The sequence below is a fragment of the Phallusia mammillata genome, chromosome 3 (genome assembly GCF_965637545.1).
Source record: "Phallusia mammillata chromosome 3, kaPhaMamm4.hap1.1, whole genome shotgun sequence".
Classification (NCBI taxonomy): domain Eukaryota; kingdom Metazoa; phylum Chordata; class Ascidiacea; order Phlebobranchia; family Ascidiidae; genus Phallusia; species Phallusia mammillata.
The window spans coordinates 26,936,605-26,963,244 of record NC_137254.1 but is presented as its reverse complement, the minus strand read 5'-3'; the positions used below and the strand labels follow the sequence as shown (position 1 = coordinate 26,963,244).

General features: G+C 37.4%; 4 protein-coding genes across 9 annotated transcripts; 3 read left to right on the top strand and 1 right to left on the bottom strand.

Annotated features, from left to right (window-relative positions):
* Window positions 1-1,708: 1,708 nt before the first annotated feature.
* LOC145220476 (uncharacterized) lies at window positions 1,709-14,816 on the top strand. Of its 6 annotated transcripts, XM_080087684.1 has the most exons (18): window positions 1,709-1,824; window positions 3,563-3,612; window positions 3,676-3,831; window positions 10,517-10,636; window positions 10,691-10,840; window positions 10,895-10,981; window positions 11,154-11,264; window positions 11,324-11,443; window positions 11,534-11,653; window positions 11,706-11,837; window positions 11,904-12,023; window positions 12,094-12,213; window positions 12,280-12,399; window positions 12,470-12,589; window positions 12,650-12,769; window positions 12,938-13,055; window positions 13,505-13,776; window positions 14,420-14,816. In XM_080087684.1, exons 1-17 carry the CDS (start codon window positions 1,769-1,771, stop codon window positions 13,764-13,766), a joined length of 2,082 nt encoding a protein of 693 aa, XP_079943810.1. In that variant the 5' UTR covers window positions 1,709-1,768; the 3' UTR covers window positions 13,767-13,776; window positions 14,420-14,816. The 6 variants fall into 6 exon arrangements, with proteins under 6 accessions (XP_079943810.1, XP_079943811.1, XP_079943809.1 ...); XM_080087685.1 differs by having other exon boundaries at window positions 11,718-11,837; window positions 13,505-14,816; XM_080087683.1 differs by having other exon boundaries at window positions 13,505-14,816.
* Window positions 4,280-7,205, top strand: LOC145220481 (uncharacterized). Its single transcript, XM_080087692.1, has 8 exons — window positions 4,280-4,456; window positions 4,608-4,721; window positions 4,783-4,902; window positions 5,028-5,147; window positions 5,217-5,336; window positions 5,618-5,737; window positions 6,235-6,352; window positions 6,703-7,205. Exons 1-8 carry the CDS (start codon window positions 4,285-4,287, stop codon window positions 6,974-6,976), a joined length of 1,158 nt encoding a protein of 385 aa, XP_079943818.1. The 5' UTR covers window positions 4,280-4,284; the 3' UTR covers window positions 6,977-7,205.
* A 1,337-nt stretch (window positions 14,817-16,153) lies between the features above and the next one.
* On the top strand, window positions 16,154-17,169 carry LOC145219911 (collectin-12-like). Its single transcript, XM_080087212.1, has 4 exons — window positions 16,154-16,166; window positions 16,270-16,389; window positions 16,459-16,573; window positions 16,902-17,169. Exons 1-4 carry the CDS (start codon window positions 16,154-16,156, stop codon window positions 17,167-17,169), a joined length of 516 nt encoding a protein of 171 aa, XP_079943338.1.
* Window positions 17,170-21,146: 3,977 nt separating this feature from the next.
* Window positions 21,147-25,571, bottom strand: LOC145219910 (uncharacterized). Its single transcript, XM_080087210.1, has 7 exons — window positions 25,547-25,571; window positions 24,244-24,276; window positions 23,778-23,870; window positions 22,265-22,384; window positions 21,964-22,083; window positions 21,761-21,875; window positions 21,147-21,533 (listed from the first exon to the last, which is right to left on the bottom strand). The coding sequence occupies exons 1-7, from the start codon at window positions 25,569-25,571 to the stop codon at window positions 21,260-21,262; spliced, it is 780 nt and encodes a 259-aa protein (XP_079943336.1). The 3' UTR covers window positions 21,147-21,259.
* Window positions 25,572-26,640: the final 1,069 nt, after the last annotated feature.

The window sequence follows — 26,640 nt, the reverse complement described above, 5'->3', positions numbered from 1 at the left end:
ATATACTCGGTATACCAACAAAAATACCTACAAATCGCACAGTAAAGTTCTGCTATTGTTTGGTTAAAGCCAACTGAACAGGTTATCTGGTAAAAGATTTTGTGTTTTTGTTGGTATACCAAGTCAAGCCAAGTCTTTTCACAGCTGAGAAGACTCAAGTCAAGCTTTCGAAAAATGTGACTTAAGTCGGATGAGACCCCATTACTGCTAATTTGTTTAAAATAATAACTGCTTTGCCGGTCATTTTCACATAGGTACAAACAGACCAATAGAAAATGTTAATACGAAGGCAGACAGCAAAGTAAACGTCTTCACACACACACATAACTGTCGCTTTATCGCGTATGTACTTAACAAATAAGGTCCAATAAAGTACCTCGCTTACTACCAAAGCTGTGACCAAATCAAATACGTGTAACAAATGCTATTATAACGTCCAGAAAACTCACCAGCACCATGTAGTCAGCGCAAATGTGCATAAGTCTTACGTTACCAAACAACGGACACAAAAAAGTAAAAAAATCAAAAAGAGATCTCGCTACAATTCGCGCATTCACCAACGTATAACAATCATAAAACTTGTTGCATAGAGTTGCAATACAAACAAATCAAACTCCACATTTGGCAATCGGCATCAACATTTTTAGTTTTAAAACAATTTTAAAAGTACACATTTCACCCTGTAATCTTCAACTTAATAATTATGGGCCCCCTAGACTCTCATGGGCCCCGGTGCGGCGCACCAGCTGCACCCCCCTCTCGTGGGGCCTGTGTACGAGTGGAACACACAATTGTCATCAACACGCAACTTGTACCAACACAAAGGGTAGTTTCCAATGTTTTTGGAACGCAAACTATACAGGAAATGGAAGGCAATGCGGTGAAAATTGTTTTTGCTTTACTTTTGTGATGAAGTTAACCCGTGAATATTGCTTTCCAGAGCAATAGATTTGTTTTTTTTTCCAGATTTGTTTTTTCCAGAGCGCTAAACATTGCTGTACTTTTTCAGTGCCTGACTTCTGTGCACAAAATAACGAAATTTGTCAAAACGGGGGAACATGCTTGGATAACAATGTGAGCTACAGTTGCTCATGCTTTAGCGGTTATGTTGGTCTGCATTGCGTAAAAGGTACAATTGACTCTAATAAAGCATAATCGTATAATTATACAATGCAATTGGAACGTTTTTAATGATCAGACGTCGATGAATGTGCAAGTCGAACACACAATTGTCATCAACACTCAACTTGTACCAACGCAGCGGGTAGTTTTCAATGTTCTTGCTACGCAAACTACACAGGAAATGGACGACAGTGCGGTAAAAATTGTTTTTATTTTAGTTTTATGATGAAGTTAACACGTGAATATTACTGTACCTTTTTCAGTGCCTGACTTCTGTGCGCAAAATAACGAAATTTGTCGAAACGGGGGAACTTACTTGGATAACGATGTGAGCTACAGTTGCTCATGCCTTGGTGGTTACGTTGGTCTGCATTGCGAAACAGGTACAGTTGGCGCTAAACAAATAAGTTAAACAAACAACTTCCTGACTCGAGAATATTGTCAAGTTTTAAAACGATGACCATAATGACAACTGCTCAAAAATATCGCAAAAATAATTTTGGAAAACAAAATAGGCCTACGAGGTAGTTATTCCAGCTTAAACGCACTCGTATTTTGCCAGGCCATGTCGAATTTGTGTCAGATTCTAACCAAAATCGCCAGGTTCCCTTTTCGATGTTAAACATCCTTTACACATCCTACTGTAATGCTCAGTGAACTGGGAGCTATAGTGTGCATGACCGGACGAGTCAAGTTTACAAGGTATTTAATTAGACCATGTGACCTTATGATACTACGGAAACCACCTAATGCTTGTTGATCACACTTTCCTGTTATATTTCTGATGTGAATTCGTTACAACAATACAGGGTGTTTTAAACTCGTATCGTATCTAGAATGGGCGTCATTTCCACTAATATAGGGTTGCCATACGTCCGGATTTTCCCTGACATGTCAGGGAATTTAGTGTTTAAATCTGCGTCAGGGAGAAATGTTAAAATGTACTTAAAAGTCAGGAATTTAAGAACAAAAATTAAATATACTATGAAATCAATGTACCAACAGAGAAAGTTTCTAGTAAACTACAACCGCGTCTATGCTATGAAACGTAAAGAGGTAAACTGGCGGCGCGCAGGTTAACGCACACGGTTACTTTTTCGTTTTGCAGTGTGTGTGTGTGCGTAACAATACCTGTTTGTTACTAGTTGTCTAACAATACGCAAATAAAAACCCGCGTCTCAAGAAACCACAGCATTCGATGCAACGTGGAAACGTGGGAAGTTTCATTTGCTTTAACTGTGTACCTAATATGCACGGAACTATATGACAACAAAAAGTCGAATGTCGGGAGACAATAAAAACGTTTTTATATAGTGGCATTTTATTTCAAATTTGAAAACGTCTTTGTGGCTTACAGTTTTTTTTTCCTGAGTGAAATTGGTGCGAATGGCTTTATAGTGGTAAAGGTTGGCGACCACTGATATATATGCATATTGTTTCATTGGTAGTAAGAGCAGTGAGCTTACCCTAAAAACTAAACAGAATCCTTCGCAGAAAGTTAATTGACAAGGATCAGAGTATCGTATAACGTTTTCTCATGTCGCCGTGCGTGTGACTTTCGAATTTTCGAAATTTATTTCAAAATAGAAGTGTTTGGATCGCAAAAAAGGTTAACGCTGCGGTTCTCAAACTGGGGTCCGTGAGGCAATTTTGCGGTGACCGCGAAAAGGGTAATTCTATATTCTTATTTGGCGTCAGTTTGTGCAACTAAATAAGTTTAAGTCAAAGTGAAAGTGAGAATCGACCTGTCCATTGCTAAACAATAGGCTTTATTGCATGACAACTAACAAAAATGCAATTGTTCGCGCACAATTGTAATGTTTTTGTATTGTCTGTGATATCAGATTTGAATCATTGTTATGCGCAATTTTGCATAACTAGTTTAAATCCTGCAATCAACTTTCGTTTTTCTGAAATATACATTCGAGCTTAAGGACCGCGGGCCCCCGAAATAATGGCAATTGGACCGTTTAGAAAAAACTAATGAAAACGTTTGAAAACCACTGGGTTAATGCAACTGAGGTAAATTTTGTCAGGGATTGTGTATCATAAAATATGGCAACCCTACACTAATAGCTAATAAAAATTTAAACACACAGTTGATGTTGTGACGTCATCCACGTTTCCTGCTTTGTTTAGACCAGTCAGCGCATGAGTTTACGACACGACGTGAAGTTACGCTTCCAATAACATTTTCGTGTATCGGTATAAGTGCTAAGGGTTTGGTTTGTACAGTTGGGTCCTTGTATATTGTAGGTTAAACAAAACTTATAGCAAATAGTTTGGTTAAAATTCATTAGGGAAGATGCTTAGGCAGTCTGGCAGCATAAACAAAACAGAAAAAGGTGAATATAATTGTTATTGCACAGTTTTAGGCCACCAATATTTCATTCTTCGGTTTAAAATATAGACCTATGATGTTGTTTTTAAATTCTTTGAGACTTTACCTCACCGTGATGGCTGTCTTGCGAACTTGTGAAGCAATGGAAGGTAACTAAATTCTTGTGTGAAAACGATTTAGCCATAGCTAAATCATACATTTGTTTTATCCAGCCACATGTGGTACAAAACTTTCAGATTTGAAACACTCGATCACAAAAGTGATTTGTCCCGGCGGCTGTTGGATGCAACATTCTGATTTATGTGGGACTGACGACTACGCCAGTGGTCCTCTGTGTCTTGCTGCGATGCACGCTGGACTGATGGACAGTAAGTTGGCTCCTGTTAGAACTGGTTAAAGATGCTTCTATCAGTTGGCAGTTATGCATGTTTTGGTCGGAGTTCGGGTTTTCTTGTCTTGTTATTTGTGTAATTTTTCAGATTTCGGAGGATATTTCGAAGTGTTTAAAAGCGATCCTCTTCCCAAATACCGCAAATCCGAGAGATTTGGCGTCGTAAGCAAATCATGCCGGACTGCTACGGAAACCTACTCGTTTCAAAGTAAAATATTTCTAAGCATTTGTAGGAAACAGATAAGTAAAATTTTGAACATTTATTCAGTGAAATGCAGTACAAAGGGAAAATCAGAGTCTTCCGTGACTGATGTTGATTGTCCTTCTGGTTGTCGTTCCAATTACGTGTGTGGGACAAATTTGTACAATAGTAATTCGTCTGTGTGTGCGGCTGCTATTCACGCTGGAATTTTTAGCGGTATAAGTGGTCATGTATTTTTGCGTGTTTCCACAAACAAATGGTGTAATCGTAGTTACCTCAGCTGAGGGTGGTCACGTGAGGTTTTACTCCACACATTCTCAATCTTCATTTCGAGGTTCAACGAATCATGGGGTCCACAGCAAATCTTGTGGATTTTCGAACCACGCGTTCAGTTTCACCAGTAGGTTTTTTTGTTGCTACCCAAGTGCTTTCTATAGTAGTATAAATAGGCACCGAAGTATGCCTAATCGTGCATGTTATTTAGCATTTCTAGTGCAGTAAACTTCCAGCGGTTTTCAGCCATTTCAGCCAAAATGTTACAACAATTTTAGATGAAGATTTTTGCGCTTCGAATAGCTGCTTAAACGAAGGTCATTGTGAGTCTGGAATGAACCAACGATTTTGCTTCTGTTCTGCCGGTTTCACGGGCGAAGAATGTCAAATCGGTAAGCATATCAATTTGTACGTACCACGTAAAAACTCAAATTTAGTAGCGGATTCGCACAGACATCAATGAATGTACTAGTGGAACACACAATTGTCATCAACACGCGACTTGTATCAACACAGCGGGTAGTTTCCAATGTTCATGCAACGTAAACTACAGAGGAGATGGAACGCAATGTGGTAATTATTCATGCAACATGCATTCAAACCAGTGTGTTAGATTCAAATTCAAGTTTTTGCATGTAGGGAGCCTTTTAAACATCTTTTTAAAAATTGTAAGGTTTCGTATATTTCTGGCTTTACAGTGCCGGATTATTGTGCCCAAAACCTTGGCCTGTGCAAAAACTCAGGTCGGTGTTCAGACACAACATCAGACTACCGCTGTTCGTGCACTGCGGGCTACGCAGGAAGGCATTGTGAAACAGGTAATGTCACTCGTCACCAATTAATTATACTGCTTGCAAGTTTGCTACTAAAGGTAATGTGACTTGCAGATATCAACGAATGCGCCGCCAGAACACACAACTGTCACCGCTATGCAACTTGTACCAACACAGCGGGTAGTTTCAGATGTTCCTGCAATAGAAATTTCATCGGAAATGGACTACAGTGCAGTAAGATTTGTATCTAATAATTGCAATTAACAATACATGTATACATTTTATGCTATGTGTAGACATTTTGTCAGTATGAGTTTGAACGGTTATACTTCCTATTTAATATAGTCACCGAAATGGCGATTTTTGCTTCGATTAGTTGTTCGGCAATGCAACACAAACTATAATACTAAAAAGACCAAAACTACATATTTCCACTGGACCTTAGTGTACACTTGGAGCTTGCGTGTATATTCAACCTCCTGAACGTTTGTTTAAATGTGTTTTGCTTTTTTCAGAAGCGAATTACTGCAATAGCAATCCTGGTCTTTGTCAGAATGGCGGCACGTGTACGGATACGGCGACGAGTTACACTTGTGCTTGTACAGTTTGGTACACAGGGAGCACATGTACAAACGGTAAAGTGGCGTGTTTAAATCTTTTGTGACTCTTTAACTTTATACAAAACGTTTTGTGCCCTGTTAAAAATTCATTTTTTTATTGGGCGGGCTTTATAACTTTCTAATGTTAATTTCGTGACCTGAACGCTATATAAGTCAAGCGTTTTAACCTAAATCTGTACATAGTACAGAACGTAGGACATTAGGTCTTAGTATTTGTGTTGTGTTCTCATATAGCAAGTAGCGTTCGTTGCACTGTGCGACGCATGTTCTGTCGAAATATATACTTGGTAACTTAACTGTAGTGTTCGGCGCCATATATCCAAATTTGTACAATTGCTAACACATCGTATATCTGACTCCTTGAATAAGAAAACTGATCGCACAACATATTAAACCGATATAATTTCAAACAGTTCCCATGTCTAAATTTCGACAGAACATGTCGCTTTCATCTAGCTTCTTTAAAAAAAAAAACATCGTTTAATAAAAACAATTCCTTGCTTTATTTGCAGTTCGCCAGGATCATATTATATCAACTGAAGCAAGAAACTGGGATGATTCGAGAGCATATTGCAGATCCATTGGCGGGGATCTGGCCACTTGGGGTGTAAGAGATTCGGCAAAACGAAAGTAAGTAGTGCACACCTTTGTTTTATTTTTCGTTCGTAGTTTCAAGAAAATATTAAATGACACAAAAATTTCTTTTGAGAAGTTGCCGAAATGACGTGGCGGTAAAATAATACTGCCTACATTGGCAAAACCTAACAAAATTTGGGGTAATTTATTCAATTCCACTTGTTTCGTTAATGCCTATTGACCAACCAATGCTGTTTATATTATTGTTGGTTCACAAAATGTTTGATTACCTTTTAGGGCAAGTATTGAAAGTATTTAGATATAAAAATCTTAAGATGCAAATCATTTTGTTTAAGTTTTAATGTTTTGCAACATTACAGTAACGCATTTTCTTTGCCATTTAGCTCTATTATAAACAACATGCTGAAACCCTATGGATCAGGTAAAGTATACTTCTGGATCGGTTTGACAGACAGAGACAGAGAGGGATCTTTTGTCTACCTGGACGGAGTAGGAATGACTTCAAGCAATACTGATTTTCACAAGGGTGAACCAAATAATAGGGGTCGAGATGGAACTACTGCGGACTGTGTGCACATTTACCTCAGAAGCGGCGTGTACAAAATGGATGATAATTATTGCAAATTCTTAAAATTTGCAATTTGCGAAAGGATCTGATTTTGACTAACGACGAACGTCTTTTTTTCGGAATTATATCTACAGTTGCAAATGTCTTTTTGTGCTTGTCTGTAAAAATGTAGTGATCAAATTTGTCATAAATCGAAAAACTTTTTGTGGCATAATATTTTTGCATTTTTTGCCAAAATGTGCAGCACAAAATATAACTTTAATATAAACAACAGTTTTTAACGTAAAATACACATTTGTTACCACGTTTATTCTTATTTTTGCAAAGTTAGCCATTGTGATTTAAACGCGAAAGAAGGTTTACACTTGTGCGCTTTAAAAGTCGCGTGATCTTCTCGTCAAAATAGAGCTTCTTAATTTCCACCAAACATGGCGTCTTTAGCCGCAAAAGTTACGGTATTTTGTCTCTATGCAGGTTAACACTTAAATATACTTTACCCGAAAAACACAAGGCAAGTTTGTTCAAACATAATAAATAGTTAGCTTAAATGTTTTTGGGCAATTTACACACGCGCAGATAAAACGGCAGCATAAAATTTTAGTTATTTCCTTTTCATACGTTGCTTACATGATCAAGCAGCTGCTTTGAGGATAAACGCTCTCGGGGAATATAAAGTGCGTGCGCTCCCTGCTTTTCTTGATGTTTGATTCGACAGAGTTAAAAGGCAGTTCGGGCACAGCTAAAGCTTTAAAAGGATACAGGTTTGGTAGGACGTTCTGAAGCTTGGAGTTCGTTGTGAGAATACCTTAGCTTTGTATGCCCTAGTCTATTTGTTTAGCTGATGATGCTAAATAGTTTAAGGAGGCATTTTGCCAGAACACAATATGTTCAGAAACAGCTTTTATTTTGGCAGATGTAATTTTGCTCTGGCCTACTATAACTGCAGCTGATTTTATTGTATTTGTGTCTTTAACACAGTAACATATGTTTTCTTATTGAAAAAATGTCTTTCACACAATTAGCAATTGTTTCTGCATTTTTATCATTGTTTACAAACCAGCAGTCCAGAATGGAAGAAAAACTCACTGGAAGGCATTCTAAACAGTAACAAAGTAAGTTAATGTGTTGCTTGGTGCTTGCGGCACCTTACGCCTCCAAAGGCGTTTTTGGCCGCAAGCAAGGCCCCTGAGAACAAAAAAAATGTGATGGTGCGCTATATGTTCTGACCCTCATTCAAAGAATAGTTACACTGGGTGGGTTTACAATTGTATGAAAATAGCCAACTATTCTTGTCATACAGCAGCTATACTTTGCAGATTCAAAGCAACAATAAAAAACTACTGCGTAATTTCCTGTTTCAATTATAAACTTTGCTATTAATGCCCTGTTTCTAATTGGCTTCACCCCTCGTTCTTGGGCCCTGACCTTAAATTATAACAAAAGTTTACCAATGACAAAATCGTTTTTCTTTTTTTCTCGGTTATTCATATTTCTGCTAAATCATTGTTGAAACTTAAATATATCACCGTAAATGTGTCAGATGAACTCTATATGCATTGAATGAAGTCATTAACCATATAAGGTTCTTGCGTAACTTATTGGCACTTCATTTGTTCGGTTAGGTTCTTTTCAGTACTTGCCGATTCGACTTATTTATCTGTTAGGTCAGCGGTTCCCAAACTGGGGTCCGCGGTCCTTTAGGGGTCCGTGAGGCGATTTTGGGGGGACCGCGAAGCGGGTAAAGTAATTCCATAATCTTATTTAGCGTCAGTTTGTGCCACTGAATAAGTTTAAATCAACAGAATTGAGAAATCGACTGTCTCCATTTGCTAAACAATAGTGTTTAGATCATTATTATGCGCAATTTTGCATAGCGAAAATCCTGCAATCAACTTTCGTTTTTTTGAAATACACATTCCAGCTTAAGGACCGCGAGCCCTCGAAATAATGGCAAAGGGACCGTTTTGACTAAATAATGAAAAAGTTTGGGAATCACTGTGTTAGGTGTTTGTGAGCATACGTAAGAGCCGGAACTTGACCTCGTTTGTCACCATTACATCAAACTAAATGAACATGAAACACAATTAAATGCTTTAGTTGATGCCTTGCTAAATTAACTTCAAAATTTTAACTTCGGGAAAACTCATCAATACAAATGTTTTCACTGAAATATCGTCAAGTGGAATACATCTTAATTTGCTTATTTCACTACATTATTGATTATGTATGTCAATGCAAGATAACAGTATCAAAATGTTTTACTCTAATTGTAATTATGTTTTTAGCTTGTTTGTCCGTTCTTCGATTTAGGTAACTTAGATCTCAATTATTATTTTTTTGCAAAATATATGGAAAATAATATTTTTTTTGCAAAATATATGGAAAATAAAAATTTCAAACAACATTCTACCGTTTTTAACAATGCAACTTGTTAATGTTTGTGCAAACATATTTATTACAATATATTTATAGCATTGTGGCCCCATAGCACACAGAACAGCAGTGTCAAATTTGTGACTAATAGAGTTAGGAATTTAAGTATGACTGATAGAGTTGCCCCATTTCGTTAACAATTTATCTGACATTTGGATAGAAAATGCACTGCTCTGAATTTAACCAACTGCTAACTGTCATTTATATGTAGACAAAAGTAGAAGGTCCATGACCCATAAAAAGGTATTTAACTCTTTGACCCGAAGTAAGATTTACCAAATTGGTCAGACGTAATTAACCCATTATATGCCCACTTAAGAATCGTTTGTCTGTTATTTAGTCGCATTTCAGCGGTATTGAGGTATTTGGCGTACTGCAAAAATTGTTAGCTGTAAATTAACTTGAGGAACTGGAAATTTCTTTAAAATGCCGCGATGTTCTAGTATTTCTTTGTGTTTAGGCAAAAATGATTTGATTTATAAACTCCGAGTTTGGTTAACCTACCGACTTGTTTACGAACTTTTTGATTAGCAACTCATGTGACAAAAGTGACCTTTCATATTTTAGGAAGTCTTCAGGCTACTATACGCTCATAATAACTTTGAGACTACAGAATTTTCATAATGGATAAGTCACTGAACTGGATTATTGGTTTTAACGTTTTGCTGGTGTGGATTTTCTCGTATTTTCAAGGAAGTGTATCCCTGCAAGGTACAACTAAAAACAAGTAACACCGTTTCTTCTCATATTTAACCTACTATGACAACATCAGTTATTGTTTCTGCATGAAGGCACGTTTTTACAGTACACGCGAGTTGTCAAAATTACACTGTAAAAATTCTAATGTAACATTTTATTACAAAGTATATACATGTGGCAGGATAAACAGAACAAAAAACAATTTGTGTTTAGCCACATGCGACACAAAACTGTCGGATTTAAAAAACTCGATCACGAAAGTGATTTGTCCCGGCGGCTGTTGGAAGCAACATTCTGATTTATGTGGGACTGACGACTACGCCAGCGGTCCTCTGTGTCTTGCTGCGATCCACGCTGGACTGATGGACCGTAAGTTGTCTCATTTGACCACAACGCAGCCCACAGTGAACCCGTACATTAACTTGCAACGCGCAAAGTTTGTATTTTTGCAAATAAAAACAAATACGACTTCGATTAGTGTTAAAATTATTTTCCAGGCGAAGGAGGGTATTTTGAAGTGTTTCAAAGCGACCCACTTCCCATGTATAAAGGCACAACAAGATTTGGCGTAACCAGCAAATCATGTGATTCTGCCACAAACACATATTCATTTCAAAGTAAGAACTTCGTATGCATTTCAAAGCAATTACCAAATTTTTTTTTGTGCTTAGTGAAATGCAGCACAAAGGGAAACTCGGAATTTTCAGTGACTGATGTTGATTGTCCTTCTGGTTGTCGTTCCAACTTTGTGTGTGGTATAAATTTCTACAACAGCAATTCGTCTGTGTGTGCGGCTGCAATCCATGCAGAAATTTTGACTGGTACGAAGGTTATTTTTGCTTGTTTTCCAAAAAGTCGAACTTTATTTGTTTCAGATAGCGGAGGTGCGGTGACCTTTTACTTGCGTGAAAGCAAAGAGACGCAGTTTTGTGAAATTTTACGCAGTTCATTTTACTTTGTTGGTATGTTTTGTGGATTTGATTTTTTACCCTTTTATTTACAAATATTATTGACTGGCTTAATTACTACACAACGCTACAACACTAAGTGCCAAAACGCAGTTGTGTACAGTTTTAAACTGACAATGCTAAGTACCACAAAGCAGTTGTAGGCTTATACATTCTTTTTTTTTAGAGGAAAACACTTGTTTGCGAAGCTGTCAAAACGAAGGTCAATGTTTGTCGGGAATAAATGCAGAATTCTGTTCCTGTCTACCAGGGACCAAAGGAGAGGACTGTGAAATTGGTAAGCATATTAATTCTCACTGTTGTACGCAGAACATTAAGTACACAATGTTAACCTAGATATCGACGAATGCACGACTCGATCACACAACTGCCATCACTACGCAACTTGCAATAACACAGTGGGTAGTTTCCAATGTTCATGCAACGCCAACTACACAGGAAATGGCAGGCAATGCGGTAATTGACAGTTTTATTTCATTCTCAACTTTTCAAAATGATATTTGCATACTTGATGGTTATTTCAATTGAGATTTTCTTATATTTTAGTACCTGACTATTGTACGCAAAATATCGGAATTTGTCGAAATGGAGCAACGTGCCTTGATACCGACATCAGTTATAACTGTTCGTGTCTTGATGGCTACACTGACCAACATTGCGAAACTGGTAAATTCAAGGTTCTAAACATAATAAACATAACGTCCAATTATTTCAATAGCTAATTGTGCAGACATCGACGAGTGTACGAGTGGAACACACAATTGTCATCAACACGCAACATGTACCAACACAGCGGGTAGTTTCCAATGTTTTTGCAACTCAAACTACACTGGAGATGGAAGGCAATGCGGTGAAAATTGTTTTATTTTATGTTTTGTGTTGAAGCTAACCCGTGAACATTACTGTATTTCTGCAGCGCCTGACTTCTGTGCGCAAAATAACGAAATTTGTCAAAACGGGGGAACATGCTTGGATAACAATGTGAGCTATAGTTGCTCATGCCTCATCGGTTATGTCGGTCTGCATTGCGAAACAGGTACCAGTGGTGGCAACAAAGCTTAATCCTATAATCATGCAACACAATTGGAAAGTGTTTTTATGATCAGACATCGACGAATGTATGAGTGGAACACACAACTGTCATCAACACTCAACTTGTATCAACACAGCGGGTAGTTTTCAATGTTCTTGCAACGCAAACTACACAGGAAATGGACGACAGTGCGGTAAAAATTGTTTTTATTTTAGTTTTATGATGAAGTTAACACGTGAATATTGCTGTACTTTTTCAGTGCCTGACTTCTGTGCGCAAAATAACGAAATTTGTCGAAACGGGGGAACATGCTTGGATAACGATGTGAGCTACAGTTGCTCATGTCTTGGCGGTTATGTCGGTCTGCATTGCGAAACAGGTACAATTGGCGCTAAACAAAAATAAGTTATATATATGAGTACAAATTGGAAAGTGTTTTAAATGATCAGACATCGACGAATGTACGAGTGGAACACACAACTGTCATCAATACGCAACTTGTATCAACACTGCGGGTAGTTTTCAATGCTCTTGCAACGCAAACTACCAAGGAGATGGAAGGCAATGCAGTAAGCGTTATTTTTTTTCCTTTTGGCATCTTTTTTATAATGAGCACTCCCTACTTTTAGCACCAAATTTTTGTGCCTCCAACCCTGGTCTTTGTCAGAACAGCGGCACATGTGCAGATACCAGCACTGGATACAGATGTTCTTGTACAGTCTGGTACACGGGAAACAACTGTGAGACAGGTATTCTTTAAAGCTTTTTTAAAACGTATTTTAGATGTAGATTTTAGTAAGTTAAAAAAAAATGTTTTTGCATTTATCGTTTTTCGGTTCAATGTAGCTTGTCATACAAAAACTGTGACATGATATAGAACGGCTATTGGTCGAATAAAACTACTTATCTACTGACAGTGCATCAAGATCATCAATTGACGACCACTGTAATGACTTGGGCTCAATCAAGATCATATTGTCAGTCAATCGGTGGAGATCTCGCCACTTGGGGCATGAGAGATTCGTCGACTCGCAAGTATGTTGATCTAGATATCGGCGGCCCCTTACCACGCACAATCAGGGGGATTAGTAAACCGACTTGTATTAGTTGCTACCATCTCTGACGCACTTGGCAGACTTTTCTTGACAAACTCTTCTGAATTGAACAACAAGTTGAAAAAACGATACAAGGCTTTAGTAAACCCAGGAATTAGTTTGTACAAATTGTACAATTTTTGTGCCATTTCTTTTTTAAACATGATACGTTTTGCTCCGAATTTGTATTTAACCTAATTTTTTTAAATACGCCTTGCCATATGGGAATGCTAAGTGGCCGGCTGGGTCGGTATAACGCTTTCAATGGGTCTGGTGTTCTGTGATTTATACTTTCAGATTTATTTTGTGCTTGCAGTTCGTACGTAATATGACAGAAAAATACCATCTTTTACCTTCGAATGCAGGAATATAAAAGTAACGTTTTTTTAGCTCGATTATCAGAAATTCGTTACGTCCCGGTCCCGATGTCCACTACTGGATCGGTTTATCCGACATCGATCGGGAAGGAGTTTGGAAATATGTTGACGGCGTTAAAAGGACAAACGCCAACACCGATTTCGCTGATGGCGAGCCGAACGACTCGAAAGGCGGTCAGGATTGCGCGAGATTGTGGCAGGAGGAAAACTATCAAATGGACGACGAAGATTGTGGTCAAAACTACCGTGCTATCTGTGAAAGAACCTTAAATTAACTATACAAAAGTAACTATAGCTCCCCCAGTAAAGCGTAGTCAAGTAAACTTATCAACTATATAGCACCATGTAGTAAAACGCCGCTGTGTACGTTTAAGTAATAATAATAAAAACATAATTTTGAACAATCTGCCCTCGTTTCAAATACTCGTTATTTTTACTGAAAGCAACATTTAGATTACAGATGTATTTTGTATTTTTTCAATCTCACTTTATATATAAAACCGTTACGTTTAGACCTTGTCATATGTAATTCACCATCCGCAGTCTGAATGGCAGCGTTTTTGCCAATTGATTCGGTTTCTGGCAAACTTGTTTTACGTTTCGTTTAATCAGCCGCAAGCACAACACGTGCTTCAGGTGCCCACGCTGTTCTAGCTAACTGTTAAGTCTGTTTTGCAATATATGAGCCTGATAACTAATGTAACCTCTTGTGTGTGTTAAAAGGTGTAGCTTGCAAATGTTATTTTAGATATTTTGTTTTTAGTTAACCATATAACAACTTATTTGTACTGATTGTAGCTGGTTCGACGTGTTGTAGGCGTTATTTAATATTGGATATTATATTACATAAAGCCAGAATGCTATATGAACCTACTGGGCACTATTATCGGTATACGGTGCTGCATCCCTAATGAAATGCTGTGTGTAGTGTTTCCTGAAAGCTGCCTCATATAGTTGGAAACGGACGTTTAAAGCAATCTAAAAAATGTGCGTGAGACGTGATCGCTGCTGGGCTACATCGACGCTTCATGGCTGACCCCAGCTGTTCATATATGTCTTATCTGATTGCATGGTTTAATTTGAACAAGGAAGGAAATAATTTACCCCTTTAAACATTCTACCTTTGTTTCAAACACTTTGGTCTGTTCATGGTTGTTTCCGTGTCAGTTTGTTCGTCATTTCCATAACAGCTATCATCATTTGAAACATACAGTTTACGTTGTGATGTCACCCAAGATTCCTGCTTTTTTAGATTAGTCATCGCATGACGCGTGAGTGTATGACACAGCGTCTAATTCGCAATTACAATAACACTTTCGCGTGGATCGTTATGAGTTCTCTTGGTTTAGTTTACAAGCTCAAGTGAAGGCTTTGAAGTTTTAGTTGGTTCTACAGTCACAGTTTGACATATTAGCTACACTGAGTTATCATTGAATTGATTCCTACAAAATATCAAACAGTTTTATCTATTGAAAAGTTTTTAGCAAAAATACCAGGATAGCGAAACAAAACCGTCAAATATATGTAAATTATACTATTGCTTTCGTTAGTAATTCATTGCTAGATTTAAACGCCATGATGTTGTTATTAAATTGTTTGAGACTCTATGTTACCGTGATGGCTGCCTTACAAACTTGCGAAGCAATGGAAGGTAACTAATGCACATGTATATATTTGGTAGTCACTTAATAAAGACAATTCAGCAAAACTAACCAAATCTGACAAATGTTGTTTAATCTAGCCAAATGCGGTACAAAACTGTCGGATTTGCAACACTCGATCACAAAAGTAATTTGTCCCGGCGGCTGTTGGATGCAACATTCAGATTTATGTGGGACTGACGACTATGCCAGCGGTCCTCTGTGTCTTGCTGCGATGCACGCTGGACTGATAGATAGTGAGTCACGTAATTTGATAAAGTAGTATTTTTACTTGCGCTTTGTCACTATAGGTATTTGTTAATGTTTAAATAAGTTTAAAAGAAATTCAACTTTCAAATTCGATTGGTTCTCTTGGTACTGTATCCCATTGACCTACAGTTTATCTAACTAATCATTGTAATATTCATAAATAAAATATCTCCTCCTAGTGTTAGAACTGCAATAAAAGACTTTTTTGCACCAAGTACCAAACAAACCTGGTTAGTTTTCGTAGAAGCGCTTGTTTGTCGTTTAGAAGTTGGAGGGTACTTTGAGGTGTTCAAAAGTGATCCACTTTCCAAGTACGAAGGCACCAAAAGGTACGGAGTAACCAGCGAAACATGCTTTTCTGCTTCATTCACCTACTCTTTTCAAAGTACGACACGTTTGTATATTGCTCAACCAATACAAAAAAAACTAGTTTTTAGTTTTTCTGCGTAGTGAAATGCAGCACAAACGGAAACTCGGAATTTTCTGTCACTGGTGTCGATTGTCCTTCTGGTTGTCATTCCAATTACGTGTGTGGGACAAAATTCTACAACAGCAATTCGTCTATATGTGCGGCTGCTATTCACGCAGGGGTTTTGAAAGGTCTGGTTACCCTGACTTGCTTATAACAACATCTTCGAAAATGGCAAGCCTTCGTTATTCCTTGCAGAAAGCGGAGGAGCGGTTACCTTTTATTCTGATGAAGAACAAACCTCATATGATAGTTCAACTAAAAACGGCGTTTCCAGTCAGTCATGTGGCTCTTCGGTAAGCTAAATTGCAAAACATAAAAGTTTGTTTATAACGTTAAAATCCGAACCCATTCCCTGTTGTGTGAATTTTTTGGACTTTTAAGTTTACAAATTTTCAGAGGCCAACTTTTGCTCGGCTAACGACGGTCTCTGCAAAAATAATGGAACTTGTCTGGACACAATAACCGGCTACAACTGTTCCTGTAAAATGTTTTACAAAGGAGAGCACTGTGAGCAAGGTATTTCGAAAGATATTGGAGAATTTAAAAATCCAGATGATTTTTTAGTAATTATATGTTCTGTTTTAGAGCTTTACCACGTGATTATGACAACAGCAAGAATTTGGGGGTACGCAAGAATATATTGTCAGTCAATTGGTGGAGATTTGGCAGCCTGGGGAATGAGAAACGCAACTGTCCGCAAGTATATGACAGGTTTAGCCTTTAGGAGTCGGACGTGAGCCCAACATAAGACCTATTGCAAAGATTTTTTTTTTTCATTTAAGCATAACACTTTAAACCTATTTGTAAATATATTTCAACAAATACGTGTTACATTACATATATTTTAAACTCAACCTGGGTGACTAAATAATATTACCATGTTTTACTACTACCAGCCTCATTAACATCTTTGAAGAAAAAAAATTTCGGGCTACTAAATATGGTTTAATTCACGTTGTCTGCTAGCCACCACATAGTTTATTTATAACCTTATTGTGACTCTAGCAATTATCTCCACTATTTTCAAGCTCGATTATTGACAATCTGCTACGCCCCGGTTCGATATACTTGATTGGCTTGTCAGACCTCGACCAAGAAGGGGTTTGGAAATATGTTGATGGCGTTGCCATGACAACTAACAATACCGATTTTGCAATCGGTCAACCTGACAACTACGGTTCAGGCTTCGGTTCAGGTCAAGATTGTGCATGGCTGTATCCGAGTTTAAACTTCCAGATGGACGACGGTTGGTGTACACAATATGCACTCGCCATCTGTGAGAGAATATTGAACTAACTGCAAACAATGCATTTGAACATTTTAGTTTTTAGCCTTAAAGAAATTTCATTTTGTGTAACGGTAATGCATGAAGTGAATTAAAATTGAAATAATATTTTATAATCGTTTTTTACTCACATTAGTATTCGATATTTTGTACTTGTTGTGCCATATATCTTGCTGTTACCATGCGTAACCTGATGTAAATGCTTGTTTGTAATTTTTATGTTAATTTTCCATTGCTACTCGATTCGCAACTTGCGAGCACAATTCACTGCACGCAGCCAAACCGGCAACCTTTGACCCAATTGGCCTTCCAGCAGACTTTTTTCTTACGTTTCAGCTGCAGGCAGGAGATCTGCCAAAGGTGCGCACTCAGTTCTAGGTTGTATTACATTAGTTTAGCAGTGACCCAGAGAGCTGCAGTAACCTCTTGTGTGCATTAAAAGGTGTTGTTTGTTGATATTATTACGGATATCTGCAACCAGATAACACAACAACAACTGATCTTTTACTGATTGTAGCTGATTTAGCGAGTTGTAGTCTTATTGTTACACTGGATATTATATCTCTGCAGAGAATGCAACTGTAACAAACTGTAATAATTATAACTTATTTGGAATAAAGTGTTGTAGCCTTGATGAAATACTGTATGTAATGTTTCTGTTTCCTGCAAGCTGTTTTGTTTGGATATGGAAACGGATGTTTAAGCAATCTGGAACTAAAGTGGGAAATTGCTTATACTAAGTAAGAGTTTATATCCTATGTTTTTACAACTAAATGGAACAGGTCGTACAATAAAAAAATTTTTGGTGTTATTTAATATGTTGGTTTTATCAGCAATGTTGAGTTGATTGGTTATTGCGTCGTTTGTTTTATTTTTGTTTAGCCTGTTGCAAGCGGACAGTTTTTATTTTTTTTCAGTAGATTTCTTTTTTGCAGTTAATCGCCTTTGCTCACACTAAAATTTATTTTCAGTTTATGGGTTTGAATATAAGTAATGGGCACAAACAGACATTTTTTTATACTTTTTCATACAAATCAGATATAAAGTTTTGTTGTAACAGGTCATATCATGTTTTAGCGTGTTTTTGTATAAATTACGACAGCGTTTTTATAAATTACGAATTGTGGGTTTCAAATTGCCTTTATTTTTCTTGTGCTTGAGGCGCTGCAAATATATTTGAAAGACAAGGTTAAAGATTAAAAATAAGAAGCACCATAGTTAGTGATATGGCAAAAATTGAGTGGGATTTGATGCCTAAACTCGTATCTGCATTTCACGTGACTATTGTTAAAAAGATGACTGCGACATTTATATACAAAAAAATGTCCCAGAAGTAAAAAAAAAACTGTACAACTATTGTGATTTAGTAACCCTGTCATTGTGGAGTTTCATCTCAAAGGCGATCAATGTTGTTGCAAATTACTGACTGCGAAACTTGAGAGTTGCGACCTTTGTGTTAAAAACAGTTTTATAGTTTAGCGGAATATGGTTGTTTGATACATGTACTGACATATTTTGTGTGTACGTAAAAGTATGCTAACCGCTAGTTTTAAATTTAAAAAGAACACAAAATTAGGATCTTTCTTTGGAATCTACTCCAAAACCACCATTAATCAATTACTGTTGGCGCAGCTTATTTTTTACATATTGCAGCGTAGCAAATTTTACAATATATTTGTAGATTTTCATTACAAACACACAGAAGGTAAACCTAAACCAAAAACACCTAAAATCACTGAAAGCCAACGTTGCGTTGATATTTCCAGTCCCTGCTTATTGTAGTATTTTTTAGTTTTGTTTATTACTTTCTATTGAAACAAGTATTTAGAACAGAAAAATGCGTGACAAGGTTTGGAGTTTGTTTTGTACGTTGCGTTTCGTTTAATCAGCCGCAAGCACGAGATTTGCTGCAGGTGTCCGCGCGGTTTTAGCTAATTGTTAGTTTGTTTCGCAGTGACCCAGAGAGCTGCAGTAACCTCTTGTGTGCATTAAAAGGTGTTGTTTGTTAATATTATCACGGATATCTGCAACCAGATGGCACAACAACTACTCATATTTTACTAATTGTAGCTGATTTAGCGTGTTGTAGTCTTATTGTTGCACTGGATATTATATCTCTGCAGAGAATGCTGCTGTAACTTACTATGTTACTTATATACCTTTTTGGTATAAAGTGCTGTAGCCTTGATGAAATGCTGTATGTAATGTTTGTGTTCCCTGTATGTTGATCTGTTTGGATATGGAAACGGATTTTTAAAGCAATCTGGAATTAAAGTAGGAAATTTGAAATAACATTTTGCTTAAACTATGTAAAAACTACATCCTTTGTATTTACGACTAAATATATAAGTCTTAGTTGTATTTATACAACTTGTTGATAGGGTCGTAAAATAATTAATTTTTGCTGTTATTTAGGATGTTGGTTTTAAAAGCAATACTGAGTTGATTGACTGGTTAATGCGTTGCATGTTTTATTTTTGTGTAACATGTTGCAAACGGACAGTTTTTACCTTTTTTGAGTAAATTTCGTTTTTAAAATTAATCGTGTTTGCTCACGCCAAAATTTATTTCCGGTTTATGGGTTTAAATATAAGTAATGGGCACAAACAGACATTTTTTCATACGTAGAAATTAGATGAAAAGTTTTTGGTGCAACATGTCATAGCATGTTTGGTAGCTTGTCTTTGAATAGTTTACCATAGCGTTTTTAATATATAAATTACGGATTGTGGGTTTCGCATTGCTTTTATTTTTCATGCGCTTGAGGGCGCTGTAAATTTATTAAAAAGTCTCAGCTTAAGAATAAGAAACACTGGTTGGCAAACATATGGCAAACAAAATGAGTGGGATTGAATATCCTATGAGTGGGATTGAATTGTTTTAGGTTTCCTTGCTGTTTTACGTAAATGTCCAACAATGACGAATGTGATGAAAAGAAATAAATTTGATTTGACTTGAATTGGTCTGTTTTGGTCAAAATCTGTAAAACGTTGCATTGATATTTTCCAGTTTTAGTTTATTAGTGTATTTTTCAATTTTGGTATAAAAGTCTATACGATTTAGGTTATTCTTTTTTGTGAGAACAAATATGCCAGTGGTTCTCAACTGGTGGTCTGTGATTACTTTCTGGGTGGTCCACAGGACGTTCGTTCTATTTAGTGTTAAATAGAAAATGGCATGGTTGCATATTTAATTTATTAAATATTCAGTGCGAAAAAAGCTTATCCAAGTTATTGGCAATTTGTTGTTATCTGTTAAGTCTCTCTGCAATTAAATTATGTACTCAAAGAAAATATTTCAAGCTAACATGGTTGTTGTGGAAGCTTTTTTATCCTTATTTAACAATGGACTAGTCCAAAATATTCAATTAATTGAACTGGTTGTCCATTCACCTGAATTTATTCAAATCTCCATAATCTAACAAATACTACACGTTAGAATTTTGGTAATATTTAGGTTTTGCAGTTTTACAGTTCGTTTAAAATGGTTCTGCTTTTTCACACGCATCATTGCAATGGTACTACAGGATGCTCTCTAGGTGTAATAGACGCGAAATGATTATTCATGTAGGTGGTTTTTGCTAGTGGTTGAATAAAAACTTGACTTGTGCTGACGTCTCGCATGTTTGTAGTTATTTTTCAACACTTAAAAAACGTGCGAGTTGTTGCTTAACTGTCCTGTTTTTCAGTTAAAGGACACAGGGCCAATGTAGTGAAATATAAAGTACAAGCTGACGATGACAAAAGTTTTTTGTCCAAATGTATGTTCAATAAAATAGATACTTTTATTCAACTTCGCTGGCAATTTGTTTTATACTAAAGCTAACCATTTAAATTTTTCACATATTTTTTTTTATAAAGCTCTTGATGTATTTTATGATATCTTCAATGGCTGCCCCGATCCATCCCCCCAAAAATGCATCCCCATAAATAGCTAAATGTCTGAATGGAATAGTTTCACTTCAAAACTTGTGTTTTGTGCCATTGTATTGTATGTAGTTAACTATTAATCAAACAAAACAATATACAAGCGAAACTCATTTGCTGACATGCTTAGTACATAAATGTCAGTTATGTGGAGGTCAAGAATAAATCTGTGACATTACTGCGCTCTTATTAGAGAAGCAAATCGCTCACAGATCGCCAACTGGTGTTTTTCACAATTGTGATCATCCATCTTGAATCCGAATCCATAATGCAGGTGACCGCAGTCGGCATTGTTCTGATCGTTCGGCTCACCAGGTTGAAAATCGGTATTGTCAGTTGTCATGGGAACACCGTCAATGTATTTCCAAACTCTTTCCTGTTCGAGATCAGTCAAACCAATCCAGTAATATGCTGAGGGACGTGTTTGAAGTAAATTTGTAACAATCCATCTTAACATAAAAACGGTAGAGACAAATAAATGGAATTGTAATTAATGTATTACAGGTACAATTAGATTGTTTAGAAGTTTAAGCTAACTACATTCCAAATGAGGCATCTCTAAGAATTCAGTTGCTAAGTAAGTTACTTTAAGACTTTAAGTTAAAACAAAAGCACCCAGGTCTGTCCTAAAGAACGTTGATATTTAAGTTAGGAAAGTTAAACCTATGCCCCCTACTTGCGAATAGTAGCGTTTCTCATTCCCCAGGTCGCCAAATCTCCGCCAATTGACTGGCAATATTTTCTTGAGTTTGCCCAAGTTCTTTTTGTGGTCATAATCACGTGGTCAATCTCTAAAAAATAAAGTTTAATATACAAAAAATCTGCCATAGCCACATAAAATTAAAAAGCTAAACTATCTCGTCATATAATATCATATACCTCGCTGACAATGCTCTCCTGTATGCCAAACGTTGCAAGAACAATTGTATCCTGTAGCGGCTTTCAAGCAAGTTCCGTTATTCTTGCAAAGGTTGACGTTGGTCGAGCAAAAATTAGACCCTGGACATTTTATAACGCATCAATGCAAAAAATAAAGAGTAAGTTGGGGGTTAAAATAATCAGTTGGGGTTTTGTTATTCTTGCAAAGGCCGACATTAATCGAGCAAAAATTGGGCCCTAAAAGTATGATTTTTAGGAATGTCCTAGAAATTATGGTATTTTGTTTTCTAATTAAGCTTACGGCATTGTCTTCCATCTCCTGTGTAGTTTACGTCACATGAACATTGGAAACTACCCACTGTGTTGATACAACTTGCGTGTTGGTGACAGTTGTGTGTTCTACTTGTACATTCGTCAATGTCTGCACATAAATAGCAAAAATGCTTTGCATCAGTAACATTAAATACTTTTCTAACAATAAATGTACCTTTTAACAAAAATGTCGTTCAACTGGTGTTAATGTTAAACAAAAATACTAGTTGTTTCTATCCATAACTTGTATTTTCGCTGACGTTTCGTCCACCGGACGCTACTCTTTTCGGATGGCCTTTGTTATAATATAATTATTTTTCATGGTATCACGCTGTTCTTGCGCCTTTCGCTTGTTGCTTGCATTCGTCATTCATTGCTCTGAAGAAGTCCTACCGTTCTGGTGGACGAAACGTCAGCGAAAATACAAGTTATGGATAGAAACAACTAGTATTTTTGTTTAACATTAACACCAGTTGAACGACATTTTTGTTAAATATGCAACCTGGTGGACGAAAACGCCTCTACAGCATTTTCTAATAAATGTACCTGTTTCACAATGCTGGTCAATGTAGCCTTCACGACAAGAACAGTTATAACTGATATCTGTATCTAAGCACGTTGCGTTATTTTGACATATTCCGACATTTTGCGCACAGAAGTCCGGAACTAGTGTACATAAAAACAACGCAATAAAACAATGGTATCTTGTCAATATGTACTAAACATGCAAGTTACCACAACGCGTTCCATCTCCTGTGTAGTTTGCATCAGACTTGCAAGTCGGGCCGGGCTTTTCGGGCCGGGTTCGGGTTTGGGCCGGGTTCGGGCCGGGTTCGGGCTTAGGTATTTGTGAGAAAACGGGCTTAAAACGGGCCTGACTTTGCGTTTCGTGACCGCCATTTTTTTTAAATAAAATCACTCACGTAAGTAACAGTCTGTGGCTTTGACCTCATGCTCACCCTACTTTCAAAGGTATTGTTTACGCCATTGTCTACTATTGTTCATGGTGTTTGTTGTGTTTCCCTTATTTCTTTCTCACCCTTTGTTGCAAGGCTTTCGTGGATAGGCCTGTCAATCAAAATTTCGGGCCTAAACGGGCTTCTCAAAAACGTTTCGGGTTCGGGCCGGGTTTCGGGCTTGTGCTTTCGGGTTCGGGCCGGGTTCGGGCCGGGTTCGGGCCGGGTTCGGGCCGGGTTCGGGCCGGGTTCGGGCCGGGTTCGGGCCGGGTTCGGGCCGGGTTCGGGCTCAGATTTCGGCCCCGCTTGCAACTCTGGTTTGCATTGCATGAACACTGGAAACTACCCACTTTGTTGATACAAGTTGCGTGTTGGTGGCAGTTGTGTGTTCCAGTTGAGCATTCAATAATGTCTGAGAATAGTTTTTCACGATTTTTCTTAGGCCAAATAAAATAACGTAACCGATATGATAACATTATTGGCTCTTTTGTTCGGAAAGTGTATAAACAATGTGTGAAATCATACAACATTTATTCTGATGCCTACCTTTTTCGCAGCGAATTCCACTGTACCCTGATGCACACAAACACTTGTAATGGCGGGATTCGATGATAAATATTCCACCATTAAGGCAGGTAGCTAAAGTAAAAGAACGTGATATTGTTTGCCAAATTCGTTATGTCAGGGCATCACACAAATAAATATATACCTCAACGATTTGTATCTAAGTTCTTGCTAAAAGCCTATATAATAAACAAAAACATTTAGTCACGCTTTGTCGTGCAAGGTCACTTCAAAATATGGTACTATTGTATACGAATTTAATACGTAAACAATTTTGTAAATACCTTGTACGTTTCGTCGTGGTTGTATGTATGTACTAAAATTGGGACCACTGGCCTAAGTTATTCTTTAAGTTTCAATAGTACTCATGCACTTCCGTACCTTTCCATTCTGTTGCCCACCGAACCTATGTCCATCTTACGTTAGTGTTTTAGTAGTACGTACTTACCATTGTGCCTTTCCAGTTTTGTTGTTACATCGTCTAATGTTCCAGCATCCCTTAAATCAGTGGTCGGCAACCGCCGGTCCGCGGCCCGGTACCGGTCCGCGAGGAGTTCGTTACCAGTCCGTATAATTTTTTCAGGTAAAATGCGACAAAACATTTTGCCTATGTATCCCGGGGAAGATAAACTAATTTAAGCGTTTTGATTGCTAAATATTTGTAGTTTTTTAAAGACCGGTCCGCGATAAAATTTCACTTTCAAAACCGGTCCGCAGTGCAAAAAAGTTGCCGACCCCTGCCTTAAATGGCTTTGGAGTCTTGAAACCTGTACTTTGCGCAAGCGACGGGTTAAACTTTGCGCTTTTTATTGGCAGGGAAGGGGATTGCCTACCAAATTGCAACAATTCAATCAATTCAAATGATTGGTATTTGTTTTTGAAATTTAAGTTCATTGAGCGTCATATTTTCTCTACAACCAACATTGTTTACTCTGAATATGTGGACACAATTCTAACGAACCTTTGTAATTAACACTGTATGGTTTAGAACAGGGGCGGTCAACATACGGCTCGCGGGCCGGATCCGGCCCGCAACGGGATTTTGAGCGGCCCGCAGACAGTTTCAGGTCTTACATGATAATGTGGCCCGCGGCCAAAGTCTGCCGCAATCCCCCGCTACTTGCTTACTGCGTCAATTTATAGTTGTAAATGTAACGGACAGTAACGCTCCCCAATAGCAAAAAACTTTCCCGCCGTTGTTACCATTGCACCATACGTCCATTGTTACGACATAACTGCCAACCTTGTGTGTGGCCTGCTTTCACAGTTTCCTTTGTTTCCACACGTGTAGCCTAGTTAGTGTTTCAGCAGTATCTAAGTCTGTGGTGTATGCATTAAATTTGCTGTGGTGAATAATTTTATGTTATATCAGTTAGATTGTTTGGACTTAATTGCATTTGTGATGTTCTTGAATGTATTTGGTTTGGGTGATCAAAAATCCGTTTTAAATCAGTGGATAAATACGCCATTAATGTATCGATTCTGGAATCCGGCCCGACAAGTACTTCATTTTCCTATATCAGGCCCGCCGACTGGTTTAGAACATTTTATGGCCGTACAAACTTTCGAAATCTCCAATGACTGCGTTAAATTTAAACATGTGTTTGTAACGATAATAAAGTTTAGAACACCTGAAATTTTATCACTGTGAAAACAAATGAACAAGATATGCATTTTATTGCTATTTGCACTAAATAAGTGAATCTAAATTTGCTTTTGATTTGCAACTTAATTCACATTAGAAGGCTTACCGTTTCCGGTCAAAATATTGGACATTTTTTTTACGAAAATTATTACACTTTTGCAGCGAATTCTCTCTCGCGCTGGACAACGGATTACTAACACACCAACGGTGGATATTTAACTTGAAGTTGAAACAGCATCTGATTGAATCCTAAAGTTGCAGGTAAAATTTATATTGTACACCGGTATGTAATAAATTACTCCAGAAAACATGCTAAGCGAGACATGAAAATTTTGTTTCATACTCCAACTTGCAACCATTAAAACGCCACAGATCCCAAAGTTTGAAATGTAGAGGTTGTGCAGACCGCAATATCCATACTATTACTATTGGCCCTGTTCCAACGTGACTCACAATAATGTTTTACCATCTCTAAGCACATCAGCATTAACCTTATTGAAGACTTTAAGGACCCGCTTTTGCTAAAACTTAATTGACAAATCACTGCCCTAAAGGCAGCATAGCCACTTACAGCAAGTTTAACTCAGCGATCGTGAACGACATTTACATGCCTACTTTTAGAGTGACAGATCCTGTGAAAAGCATTTATATTTACAATTACTTACAGGGTGCATATATGAATGAACTATAGTTCGCGATTGTAATTTATCAACTGCAAATCTGTGTCTGTAAAGTTGCGCAATAGTTGGTTACTGGTATGAAGATCAATATTGGTGTTGTCGTGGAAACACTGTCATGATCCTTCTGTTTTTAAATACGTTTGGAGCCGAATTTTTAATCATTTATTATCATAGAGAACACAATATGTAAATGAATTTGGCGCTGTTATTTTGGGTATTCAACGTCATGTGCGGGAGCCCGAAATGTTTTTGATCCTTTCTGAAAGTTTGACGTGTTCTAAGAATCGATTATATACTTTGGGTATCTGGTTCATTATGTCGCCCAATCTCTATTGAATGACTTCATTACTCGCGCCTGTCCAATTACTTGGTTCTCTGTACTTGGCTCAGTTGGCCCAAATAGGCGTTTCCTATATTGTTTGGCGCGTCACGATATAATCAGTATTGGCTCAAGGACGCGAAGCGAGCCAATTCGCGACATCCAATGCAGCGTAAGTTGCCTAAATTGGATTATAGGCGA